The sequence below is a fragment of the Neofelis nebulosa genome, chromosome 5 (assembly GCF_028018385.1).
Source record: "Neofelis nebulosa isolate mNeoNeb1 chromosome 5, mNeoNeb1.pri, whole genome shotgun sequence".
Lineage (NCBI taxonomy): Eukaryota > Metazoa > Chordata > Mammalia > Carnivora > Felidae > Neofelis > Neofelis nebulosa.
This window is the reverse complement of record NC_080786.1, coordinates 5712184-5725599: the sequence shown is the minus strand read 5'-3', so window position 1 is coordinate 5725599 and position 13416 is coordinate 5712184. Positions and strand designations below refer to the sequence as shown.

At 50.5% G+C, this 13416-nt stretch overlaps 1 protein-coding gene across 3 annotated transcripts in view; it reads right to left on the bottom strand.

The window, feature by feature from the left end:
* ITGA9 (integrin subunit alpha 9) overlaps positions 1-13416 on the bottom strand; it is a 363974-nt gene that overhangs the window by 176664 nt on the left and 173894 nt on the right. For all 3 annotated transcript variants that reach the window (XM_058729394.1, XM_058729396.1, XM_058729395.1), the window contains exon 16: positions 8956-9105. In XM_058729394.1, coding sequence (XP_058585377.1) covers positions 8956-9105 — 150 coding nt within the window. The remainder of the gene's footprint in view (positions 1-8955; positions 9106-13416) is intronic.

The following is a 13416-nucleotide window of genomic DNA, read 5'->3' as shown; positions in this document are numbered from 1 at the left end:
CTGTTTCCACACACACAGGCGCTGAGGGGTCTAGGGTGAGGGGACAGATGGTGACGATTTCCAGTACCATGGAGGCCCAAAGTCTACGGCTTCAGCAGAATTAAAAATTAATGTGAGAGTAAAACAGCTCACTTTTCACTTCAAAGGTGACAAAGTGAGTATTCTCAACGCAGGGGATGCCTCTTCTTTCACTGGGCGTGTTTCCTCCATCTTGTTTCTTGGGAAGGACATCCACAGGTGCACGAACATACTACGGTTGTTAGGTGAATCTCCCTAAAGCACACACCATGTTCTCCTGCCTGACTGGAATTCCCAGAGAGAGCAGAAAGCGCGTTTTCCAAAGTGACACAGCTTTGCTGCATGTGTCAGTGAAGAAACTCTGATAGGATGTCCAACCTCCGCGGGATGACCCGGCCTTGTGTTCTTTCAGAGGCTGTCCACCGAGATACGTTTGCTGAGTGCCCACTGATCCAGGCCCTGTGCTAGGTACTAGGGATCAGCAGACGATGAGGTAAAATAGACCCCTGCCCTCTTGAGCCTCCACTCAAGTGAGGGAGACAGAAAAGCAATTAGACAAAGTAGTAATAAATTGGGGCGGGTTTCATAGAGGAATCAAATAGTTAAGTCAGGGCATACAGGTAGTTGGAGAATGGTTCTCTGAGGAGGTGACAGGTAAACGGAGACCTGAAGAATGAAGAACGGGCTGTGAGGAAGACATAGTAAGAGCTTTCTAGAAGTGGTATCAGCATGTGCAAAGGGCCTGAAGCAGCAGAGGGTTTGGAGAGTTTGGGGGTGGTTGGCGTGTGATGTGGGGCTAGCATTGGATGATACTGGAGAGGCCAGGGCCCCACTGTGCAGGGTCTGTGGACCTTAATATGAGTCTGGATGATGTTCTTCTTCTTTTTAATGTTCATTTATTTTTGAGACAGAGAGAGACAGAGCATGAACAGGGGAGGGGCAGAGAGAGAGGGAGACACAGAATCTGAAACAGGCTCCAGGCTCCGAGCTGTCAGCACAGAGCCCGACGCGGGGCTCGACCTCACGGACCGCGAGATCATGACCTGGGCTGAAGTTGGATGCTTAATGGACTGAGCCACCCAGGTGCCCCTGAGTCTTCTAAGGGCAGAGGAGAGTTGGAGGGCAGGGAGCGGTAGGCATTATGCAGAGAAATGACCTGGTCCAGGTGAGAAATGGTGACGGCCTGGACTAGATTAGTGGCAGCAGGGATGGAGACCAGAGGCTTGTGCTGGGAGAGCCAGCTCTCCGGTTCTGGTTGGATAGGTCATCCCCATACCATCCCCTCTAAGGCAAGGGCATCTCTGGGCCTGACAGCCAAGGACCAGTCATGAAGACCACAAGAGGTCCACATGAAGAAGCAGCCAGAGCTCTTAGATGGTGCCACTGCGTCCCACCCAGGGAAACTACTCACGGACTAGCTGCGACTGGACACAGCCCAAGCAGAGAGGAAGGGGAGGGGAGGGAGCAGAGTCTGATAATGCCTTACCATTTCAATGCTTCTCGCCTGTGATTACACAGAACCCCACAGGGAGGCAGAGTAGATGACACCCCAAGTGACAGGTGCTAAACAGGGCTCTCAGGAGGTAAGTGACTTGCCCTGGGAGTATACTCTGCTTGGGCCTGGGCCCCTGATCTCACTCCAGAGACTGTGCTCCTTCCCCAGGGAAGCCAGGGGAAGAAAGAAGGCCTGGGGTTCTCTGGGGTGTAGGACACGTTCATTCTCCACCGCTGCAGATATGAATTAGCACACATTTGGCAACTTAAAACAAGACAGACTTCTTATCTCACAGCTCTGTAGGGCTCGGCTGGTTTCTCTGCTGTGGCTTTCACGGGGCCAAAATCCAGGTGTCGCCTGGCTGGGCCCTTATCTGGAGGTTCTGGGGGACAAGCTGCTTCCGGGCTTCCTCGGGTCGTTGGCAGAATTCAGTTCCCTGGGGCCGTAAGACTGAGGTCCTGCTTTCCTTGCTGACCCTAACCGGGGGCCTCTCGTGGACCCTGCAGGTTCCCCACATTCCTTTTCAAACCGCCCCTCCATCTTCAAAACCAACCATGGCCTGTCACGTCCTTCTCATGCTTCACATCTGACTCCTTCTCTTCCATCTCCCTGACCTCATTCCTCTGCCTCCAGCTGGAGAAATATGGGGCCCAGCTGGATAACCCAGGAGCGCCCACAACCTTAATTACACCTGCAAAGTCCCCTGTGCCGTGTAGTTTATCGTAGTCACAGGTTCCAGGAATAAGGGTGTAGACATCTCCGGGGGCCATTCTGTCTACACAGTGGGCAACCTGGAAGTCCAGCCGCAGCCAGGTCTTTGGGGGCCTCCTGAGGAAGCATGAGTGCCATCATAGTTTTTAAAGCTTTAGTCTGTGCACAGGGTTTGAAGACAGGGTCTCTGTCATAGCCACTGGTATAGCCACCTGAAGGGGAAAGATAAGGTCCCCTCAGCTGATAAGTCCAGGGCCAGCCTTGCTTCTTTCCCAGCACACAGGCCAACTAGGGCCTTGCGGGATCCTTTCATTTAGTGCCATACTGTTTCAGCAGATGAGACCAACTGGGAGCCATTAATGAGAAAACTCTCTGGGTCTATCACACCGAACTTTCGACAACCCACCTGCAAAGCCTTCCTGGGGCTACCGTGAGAGCTCCCAGGTGCTCCCCCGAACCCAGGCCAACCAGTCTCCCTGAGGCACGCCTCTGATCTCCCTGCACTCAGAAAGATATAATGGTCTCCTGTCCCCTACAGAATCAAGTCCAGCTCCACGGCCAGTGAACAAGTAGCCCACATCTTCATAGCTTGTCCTCCGTCCCTGACACTAGACATTCAACCATGTGGAAGACCGTCAGCATCCATCAGTCCCTCCTTCTCGGTTAGTCTGTCAAACCCCTCCAGCCCTGAGTGTCCAAATCCTACTTCTTCCTTCGGGCTCCAGCCAATTCTCCTTTTCCCCACAGAACACGGTCTCCTCAGCTGGAAATAGTCTCTGGAATGAAACACTCACGCACACTCACCTGAATCTCATTGTCTGCTCTGTACAAGTTATTCCTGTCCTGTAAGTCCACTGAAGGTAGCAATGTTTTATCTTTTTTTAAGTTTTGTTTTACTTATTTTGAGAGAGACAGAGGGGGGTGGGGGGGAGGGGGGAGGGGGGGAGAGAGAGAGAGAGAGAGAGAGAGAGAGAGAGAGAGAGAGAGAGAGAATGAGTGGGGGAGGGACAGAGAAAGAGAATCCCAAGCAGGCTTCATGCTGTCAGTGCAGAGCCCAATGTGGGGCTGGATCCCATGAACATGAGATCATGACCTGATCCAAAATCCAGTTAGATGCTTAACTAACTGAGCCACCCAGGCACCCCAGCAATCTTCTATCTTTTTATCAAGGTCTTACACGAAATAGACATTCAAATGACTGAATTGCTCTTGGATTTATAGTCCTTTTAAATACGCTTCTGGTTAAGGGATAAAACAAGTTGTTTTTTTAAATTTTGTTTTAAATGTTTATTTATTTTTGAGAGAGAGAGAGAGAGAGAGAGAGAGAGAGAGAGACAGAGCATGAGCGAGGGAGGGGCAGAGAGAGAGGGAGACACAGAATGGGAAACAGGCTCCAGGCCCCGAGCTGTCAGCACAGAGCCCGACGTGGGGCTCGAACTCACAGACCGTGAGATCGTGACCTGAGCCGAAGTTGGACACTCAACCAACTGAGCCACCCAGGCGCCCCAAGTTGTGTTTTGATATCCTTGTTGCTTGCTTTTGTATTGAGTATCCCCTGACGAGAAGTAGGTCTCTGCTTTCCTTAAATGTTTAAGGAAAGTGTATACTCAACAGGCTGAATGTCCTACCGAGGCCTGCAGAGGTCCCAGAATCCCAGTCAGTTCTCGGCACTGGCGGCAACTCCACTCGTCACCCCACAGCCTAGCCCTTATCCCACAGCCCAGACTCTCCCAACACTGTTCCTCACCCAGCAGAGGGGAGGCTCTGTCCCAGTCACTGCAAAACACCGCAGATCCATCAGTCAGCCTGAACTGTACATGCTTCGTCACCGTCTCCAGGTTCTACACGTCTGTGCAGTTACCACCTGAACGAGACCGTCCGTGAGGGCAGGCCCTGACTCCAAAGAATCACTAGGGTTCAATTCACGCCGCTGCACAATCCTGTGTACCTACATGGGCTCGGTGCCTTTTAGTTAGAGAGACTGCAGTATTTAAGCCCTAATGTTCTCTGGCAACATGACTTAAAGAGCTCCCATGAGATTATTCCTCCCCATGGAGAGGCCAGATGCTCTTTGTGGAACTGTCATATACGCATACGCGGGCTGAAACACAGCTCTGTCTGCTGGAGCGGGCCTAGCTCTCAGAATCTTTCTCCCCCCGCAAACAGAGCCAACATCTGGAAGACACATGGAGGATGATCATTCAATGAGTCCCCCTCCCACCTAATCAGGGAAAGGAGAAAAAGCAAGGATCACTCTCCCAGAATATTTCTCAGACTCCTGCACAATCTCCCCAAGCTAAGAACAATATTTTTCTTTCATTTTCATTTCAATCAAAGAATCACATGGTTCAGAAAAAATAATGACCCCCCTGCCACACACCTCCCTGGACCAAGTCCTGCTGTCCAGGGGCAACCACATGTTGCCACACGACCACGTGTTTCTTTTGATGATTAGTCAGATTTAGACATTTTCTTACTGAATTCTCGCCATGACGGACAGGAACTTATCTCACACGATTGCCCCCTCTCCTCTGCCTTCCTAATTTTCACAGGCGGACAGGCAAATCATTACTCTTAGCTCCTCTGTTGCATGGCTTCTCAGACCCCAGCTGCCTTAGAGTCACCTGGTCAGCTTGTCAAAGCACGGATTGTTGGGGCCTCCCCCATGAGTTTCTGATTCAGTGGGTCTGGGGTGGGGCCCAAGAATTTTCGTTTCTCACGAGATCCCCAAAGAGGCTGACATGGCTGGTTCAGCAACCATAGTTTAAGAGGTAGTACTCCGCTGATGACCTCTGTAATTTTAAGTCGTAAATAGCTAGCTCTCACTTCATCAAGTTTTGCACCATCTCTCGACTCTCCGATTTAAAAGATTAAGATGTTGAGAGAACTTCGATCATCATTCTGTTCTGACCTCTGGGCAGTCAAATTTAATGACATTTACATTTTATACTGTAACTGAAAATCAATAAATAATGCTAATTTTATGGCTACATGATTATTCACATTAGAACCGAGACAAGTGTCATGATTACACACACTTTTCTATGGGTGCAAAGCTCAACTCTGCAACAGGCTCAACAGGTGCAAATGCTCAGCTTCCACTTCGGGGAGAATATTTCTAGTATCAAAGTCCTTCTCTTCCTTATACTCTTCTACCTGCTCAAAATCCCATGACATTTTATGTTTCAACCATGACACATTGACCAAATTTCTGTTTTTCTGAGAGTTTTCGATTGCTTTTATTTTTCTTATTTGAGAAGCAATTTATTTCATCTATACTGTATCTTAAGTTTTGCTACTTTCTGTTATTCTGTCTATCGCTGGCTTCATTCTCCCTGAAGTTCACTGATCCCCTGTTCTAATTTGGTCAATTAGTTTTTAAATTTGCTGTTACCCTTTTGTTTCATTGGAGCACATCTAGAGTTATTTCCTTGGAAGGGTTCCTAGGGAGATAAACTATCTGGTTCTTGCCCATCTGAAAAATTACTGTATTCCAACCTCATACTTTACTGTTAGGCTAAGTATAAAATTCCAGTTTCAAATCTCTTTCTCTCAGCACTCTGAAGCCTTATTTCACCATATTCTGGCTTCTGATCTTGCCAATCAGGAGTCTGATGGTCTGTTTAGCATGTATGATTCCAATAATGTTGTAAGTGGACATATATCCACCGCCCCCCACCCCACCCCCCCCACCCCCGCCAATCCTGAACTCTCTAGCCTGGCAGCATTTAGAAGTTTCCTCAAATCTTAGTAGCAGTGAATTGCAAATATCTTAGAAATTATATCTAGGATATTTTTGGTTTATCCTGCTTGTAAGTTGGGGAGACCTTTAAATTAAAAAAAATGTTTCCCTTTAACTCTGGGAAATTGTATTCTTTTGTCTCTCTTGTAACTTTTAAAATTTTCTCTGTTTACCTTTTCTGGTACTCCTATTATTTGAATCTAGGACCTTTTAAATTGATAATTTAGCTCTCTCTTCTATTTGTCTTTTAGCTCTGCTTATGGGGGATTTCTTTCCATTATCTTCTAATCCTACAAAATTTTTGCCTCTGCAACCGTATAGTTAATTTTTAGGAAGCTTTTCTTTTTTCTGTTTCTTCCCTTTAAAGAAAAAATTCCAACCATTTCCTAACGGACAGAATATATTCTGAAATCTCCTTGTGTTAATTACATACATTTTAAGGTGGTTTTTAAGGTTATATAATCTCTTCTATTCCCCGCACAACCTATTTCCTTCTAAGTCAGCCATTCTGTTGTTCATTTTGGTCTTTTTCTTCTTCTCAATGTACCACATCGCCCCCTCCAATCTCAGGTTTCATTGGTTGTCCATTTGTATTTAGGAATAAGGCCAAAGGGCTGATTAGACAATCCAGGGACGAATGGTAGGAGGCTTACATCGGAGCCTCTAAATGCCAGAAGAAGCAAGGCTTTCCTGTGGGGAGCCAGCCACACTATCTCAAGCCATGTGTTAAATTCTTTAGAGAAGAAAATGCCTGGTTGCATGCTACTCTGAATGTCTCAAGTGCATGGGGACAAGGACAGAGGTGAAGAGTCAACTCTTCCACTTACTAAACTTCACTTAATACCTCCCTTCCCTGTTCAGTCCCACCTGTCACTCTGGCACCCTTCTGTAAACCACTGCCCTGGCCATGGCTGCAGCGTTCTGGATCCCTGGGTAGACGGGCACCCAGCCTCTCTATGTATGGTTCAAGGTTCACCCACCAACACTCTTTCATCTTTTTCCCTCACTGCAGAAAATTAACAGACTCTCTCATTGGCTGCCGCCCCTTCCCCCGCAGTGTTTTCCTCCCTGTCCCTATGTACTCGTATTTAATCACTGTGTTGGGGCCTCAGGAACCGTGAACATACGTACTTGGTCAGCCATCTTGAACCAGAAGTGACCAGGAACAGCACTTTAATAAGCCGTCCCTGCATCACTGGCTTTGATCGGGCTGATTTACCGAGCCCCCAGCCTGCTCCGAGTGTTAATAACCAGCCGCCTTCCAGGGTCCTTGTGTTTTGAAAGAAGTTCGTGTTTGAAATCAAAAGGAGAACCTGAAGTCAGAGTTGCCAGCAGGTTGTATGCGTGTGTGTTGCGGGCGCTGGGCGCCCTGCTCACATCCCTGTACAACTGCTACCCGTCCCCCTGCTGACGGCAGTGTAGGCAGCTCACGGCTCAACCCCCCCCCCCCATTCTTCCACAGAGAACTGTCCAAAGCTGAAGAGAATCTCCTTCAAGAAGACCTACGCTCCACTTCTACACCAGCCAGCCAGCCGATGGTTGACTCACAAGGGGTACAAAAGGCCAGCCCCTCCTGCCCTGAGAAGACAACCTGTTGGTGTAATTCGTGCTCCCGAGTTCCCCAGCTAAGGCTAGACTAGCTGAGGCCAGATCGTTGCTCCGTCCCTTCCACTTCCATCCCTTCCTTCAGCTTCTCCTAAGAACACAGCCTCATTAGACCATGTGCCCCCAAATGCCTGCCTCAGGCTCTGCTTCTAGGGAACCTGACCCAAGATCTCGTGGGAGGTACTTTGGTAGAGAATTGGGATGCCTTGCGAAAAACCTCACTACTGAACTGAACATCTGGATGGACATCTCAAGCCTGACACTTCTCTGTGGCTCTGTTCACAGCTCTAATCTGCAAGGCATGGCTCACCGACGTGCTAGTTTTCCCCTAAGCTCAGAGCGGTCGGCGGGGGAGGGGGGCAGCGTGTGGTTCCACAGCTTTGCTCCCACCCGCACAGGAGTCTGGTTTCGCCAAGAAGCAGTTTTGCCTGACCTTCTCCCCACCAACGTCCTGGATCTGTGGTGATCCTGGATGTTGAGGGAAGATTTAAAACAGATTTGGGACCAGATTCCTTGCATATTTCCTGTATAGTAGACAGCGTTGCTCATCTCACGGATGGCTCAGGGCAGACGGGCCGCGCTGCAGTACAGAATCAGTTCACAGGCTCGCTCCTGCTTGTAGGGTCCGCACCCGACGTTGCTCTGAAGCTCTGTTCCACACAGCAGAATCTGATGAGTACCCAACGGGATGGGTGGCCCACCCACACTGGCAGTGCTTGGGCCATTCTGCGATGCTTGGGTTGAAAATTTCTAACTCAACCGCTGGTTCTACAAGATGATGTTCTTTTCTTGTTTGTTTGTTTTTTTTTTTTAATTCTTTAAAATCATTTTTGAGAGAGAGACAGAGAGAGAGAGTGTGCACATGCGAGCAGGGGAGGGGGCAGAGAGAGAGAGGGTGACACAGGATCCGAAGCAGGCTCCAGGCTCCGAGCCGTCAGCACAGAGCCCGACGCGGGGCTCGAACTCACGGACCGCGAGATCGTGACCCGAGCCGAAGTCGGATGCTCAACCCACTGAGCCTCCGGCACCCCGACAAGACGATGCTCTTGCTTCCTCACGTCACTCATGCCCTCACCAACAAAACATTTAGCGAGCACCTACTGTGTGATCTGGGCTCTGGAAGCAGTCTAGGAACAAGTGTCAGGTTCAGGGGCCAAGGAACCAGTTCATGGCCTCGAAGGGATTATGAGGCATAGTCCCTCAATGCGTTTAAATCATGTGGCTGTTAGAAGGACCCCCACGAAACATGCGTTCCATCATTTTGCAGATCAGGAAAGGGAGGCGCAGAGAGGGGGTGTGCCCTTGCCACAGTCCGCCAGGGCCACAACTTCCGCCACAGGCACCTGCCACCCCGGGCCCCGGTCCAGAGCTTCAAGGTTCTGACCTGATTCTTCTGGGCAATCTTCTGTCCCTTTTTCCAGCGGAGCACTGGTGTCAGAGGCGGCAGCTCCCTCTCCTCGTCTCCGGTCACATGCTCACCCAGGCTGTAGGCGGCTTCAAACACGATGGGACTGATGACGTCCTGAACTCTCCGCTGAAACAATAAACAAGCGCGCGCGTTAACCGCGAATATTGGCCGACACGTGCGGAGCATTTCACAGTTTACAGAGGCCTTCCACACGGATGGCCTCACATGGTCCTCACAGCCACCCTTGTGAGGGAAGACTTTACTGCTCGCACCTTTTAGGTGAGGTAACTGGGACCAAAAGCAGGGAATGTCTCATGCAAGGTCACCTTGTGACCCAGTGGGGCCTTCCCCACTCTACTGTGCACAGTGCTAGATCGTCTTTCTCTTTAGCATATGGAATGCATTAGCTTACTCGTCTTCCAAATATTCTTAGAAGCCAGCTGACGGGCGGGAGAGCGTCTGTGCGCCACTGCAGGCTAACCCTTTGCATCCGTGGCGTTTTGGTGACCAAAGGCCTTTTGTATTGACATAAATACGGCTCTTGTGCCGGGGCAGGAAATCCAATGATACTGGGGGGCCTAGGGTCTTCCCAGGGTTGGTTGTCAGTGGAGTCAGGATTGAAAGTCTTAACTTCTGGCCTTTGAAATCGAAGGGCTTGAAGACCCAAAGGAAGGACAGGTTGGTGGTCACAACAGGAAAGGAAAGGAAAGGGAAGGAAAGGGAAGGGAAGGGAAGGGAAGGGAAGGGAAGGGAAGGGAAGGGAAGGGAAGGGAAGGGAAGGGAAGGGAAGGGAAGGGAAGGGAAGGGAGCAAACATACAATGAACACCTACAAGATGCCTGGCACTGTGGCAGGTGTTCTAGACAGATGAGCAACGGGCCCAAGCCCTGTGAACTAGGCCCTCTCATCCTCCATCATACGGAAAAAAGGAAAAGCAAGATACAAGGATAAGTCCCCCAGGCCACAAGGCTGACAAGGATTTTTGAGTCACATCTGTTCAAGCCTGCAGTTCTTGGTCTTTTGGCACAAGGCGTCACCATCTCCGGGGGTCTCTGGGTTCCCGGAGAGGTAGGTAGTCCCCCATGAGGGCCAGCATGCGGGGAGCCAGCAGAGGAGAAGAGTGGCCCTGCCAGGGACTGAGAGAAGCTGGGCAGGTGGGCAGAAGCCAACCACGGGGCCGTCAGCAGAGCCAAGGATTCCCGCACACCACTGTATGTGCGAAGTCTGGTGGAATTTCAAACAGATCGGAGCTGTGTTCGAAACAGCAGAAAGTTCTAAAGTTCCCAAGAAGTGCACAGCGAGGAGCCTACTCCCACCCCTCCCTGATACCCAGAAGCCCTCTCCAGAGGCAGATACGCCAGTCAGTTTTTGCATATTCGTCCAGTCTAGGCGTATGCAGGCAAATCGGACCCTGTGGCATCCTGCGGTTTGTTTTCTGTGCTTCGCATGGGTCCTGGAGACGGTCCAGTCAGGATGGAGGGCCGTGGTGCCTCTTTTCTCATAGCACAGGGCGTGTTCTATGGATGCCCTTACTGACCAACGTGTGTCCTCAAATCTGCTTTAACAAGAGAATGGGCGACGGCCCATCCTTCTCCAAGATGGGGTCTACTAACCGCAGTCCCCTAGGAGGGGAATAGATAAAAGGGCTGTGACCAGACAAGTTGGAGGGGGGGGGGGGGGGGAGATACCAGGTTAAGGAAAGTCAAAGAGGGTTTTTATTCTGCTTTGTTTCCTCCTGTCTTTGTTGCGACTGCCTCTGAAAAAGGGTAAGGTTGTCTGTGGAGCGGACACTCAGGGACACTGGAGGGCAGAGGAGAAACCTTACGCACACCCAGGAAAGGGGGTGGTACCCAAGCCAGGGCGGTGTGGGGCAGGGAGCCAGATGTGGCCACACCTGTGGCTGCTCACTGTGGAGCATGGGGACAGGGCACAGGGCACAGATGAATGACTCTGTGGGTGGGGGACCTGCAGACAATTTCTACTTGCGTTCAGAAAACACAGCCGGGAACAGATTCAATCGTTCAGCATACACAAAATATAGGACCTCTCCAGGAGCGTGATGGGGAAGACTTTTGGATAAACTGCTTCCAGCAAATTCCGTCCGACTTCGGATTTTACGAACAGATCTTTAATACGTGTCCTTTCCGGGAGCAAAACACACACCTGGGAACCAGATCTCTTCTGCCTTTGCTGACTCTGCTAAGCAGAATTTAAGGACTGTTGGAGGTGGGAGAATAACAGACGAGTACCAACTGAATGGTTTTACAAATCAATGCTTTCGTGGTGTTTTTAAAGGTTGACTATCTTCAGGGTTTGGACTTAAATTCTTCATGTTGAAATAAGCTGGTTCCTATGCTTTTATTCTTGGGGGAAAGGTTGAATCCGGGGGTGGGGGAGACAGACATAACTCATCCTTTCCTGGCTACCAAATGCATGTATTCCAGAGACTGGCCAAGATGTTATTTTACTTAACCTGCGTAACACCTGAGCTTGGTAGATGATTGGTCCCATTTTATAGATGAGGCAACAGAGGCTCAGGAGCTCAAATAAACTGCGCTCCTAGCAATTAGTGCTAGAGCCAGACTCATTCTTAGAACCAGAAGCAAAAGTGCTTTCCCTGAAGTTTATAAAATACTGTTGAAAAGTTATCCCGGGGCGCCTGGGTGGCTCAGTCGGTTCAGCGGCCACCTTCGGCTCAGGTCACGATCTCACGGTCCGAGGGTTCGAGCCCCGCGTCGGGCTCTGTGCTGACCGCTCGGAGCCGGGAGCCTGCTTCCGATTCTGTGTCTCCCCCGTTCTCTGCCCCTCCCCCACTGGCACTCTATCTCTCTCTCTCTCGAAAATAAATAAAGATTAAAAAAAAAAAAGAAGTTATCCCAACTGCTTTAGGTTCGGACATCACCCTAAGAAGTCATCCGTTAAGAGCACACAGGGCAGGGGTGGGGGATGTTTCCCACACCAGGATGAGGGTGAACACGCGGCAAGTAGGAAACGGGGGGTCTACAAGCGAGTGCCGCTCCTCGCCTGGCTCACCGCGGGGGGAAACCCTACTCATGGTGTGGCTTATTCGGGGTGAGTAACGAAGTCCGACATCCAGATGCTCCGGCACTGACGCACAAACCTGTTTTAACTAAGACGTTTGGAAAACGGCTCTTTTTACATGTCCCGGTAGCTCTGGGCCGAAGGGAACAAAACCACACGGAGCCGTGGGTGGAGGCAGAGGAGGGTCCCGCATTTTGAATGGAGCCAACACCCCCCCCCCCCAGAGGACCCCGGCCCTCCCACGCTGTGTTTGTTTTATCTGAGCTGCAAAGGAAAAGGAGCAGTAACACTTGGTGGTTTCCTTTTCATTTCTGAAAGCTTCCCGCAGATCAGCACTGCAATTAGCGAAGAATTCCTTAGGATAGAGGAGGCTTACCCTTCTGGCACGGACTGTAATCGCTGACATTTTACTGCTTTAAAAAAAAAAACAAACAAACAAAACAAAAAACCCACCACTACGAACTGAAGCTTCTAAAGTTGAACTTATTTGACAGGCCAAAAGGCCTAAGAATCTACCTCTTCACGTTGAAATTCTACAGGGGTCCCCTGATGCTTGAAAAGCTGAAGGAGCCCACATGGAGACCACACCCGGGCTGGCGGCAGAATCTGCGGTGGCTTTCGTTTTACAGGGGACTTACCATACGCTCAATTTGAAATTTATTGGGTGCTTACGAGATGCCAGGCAACGTTCTGGGCCCAAGGGAGACAGAGGTAAAAGACCTTTGGGGAAACAGGCAAGCGATGATGACAAGCTAGTGTAACATGCACAAAACAGAAGAGGCTGTGGGGACACAAATGGGGGACATCTGATTCGGCCGGTGGGTTGGAAGGCTGCCCAGAGGAGATACCCTTGGCTCAGCTGTAAGACAGAACCACATCATCCAGAGAGCAGGCAGGAAGCATGGGTGGTCCGGCAGGGTGGAGGGGACATGGGTGTCCAATGGATCGCATCTGATTCCCAAAGGTGGGAAAGTCAGGCTTGTGGGCAGGAGTAGGGAGAGAAGAGGCTGAAGCAGAGACTGGCTCCCAGGGGGCCTCACAGGTTGTGCTGACTTCATCCTGAGAGCTGGGAAGGACTGGGAAGAGGGTAAGATGAGGCTAGAGGCCGTGTTAGAGAAGAACCCCTCTGGTGTCTTGCATTGATAGGTGGGAGGCAGGGAGGCCAGGAAGGAGGCTGGAGGAAGCTGTGTTCTATAAAGATCCCTCCAGCTGTAGCACGGAAGAAGACCGATGGGGGTAGGCCTGGGTGTAAGCAGGATAGGAGGAGGCTGCCATTGGGCTTCGGAGGAGAGATCACGAAGGCCTGTGACAGGACACAGCAGTGGTGACGGAACAAAGGGGAGGGACGGGAAGGTGACTTGGGAGGAAGAGGAGATGGGACTGGGGACTGGCTATG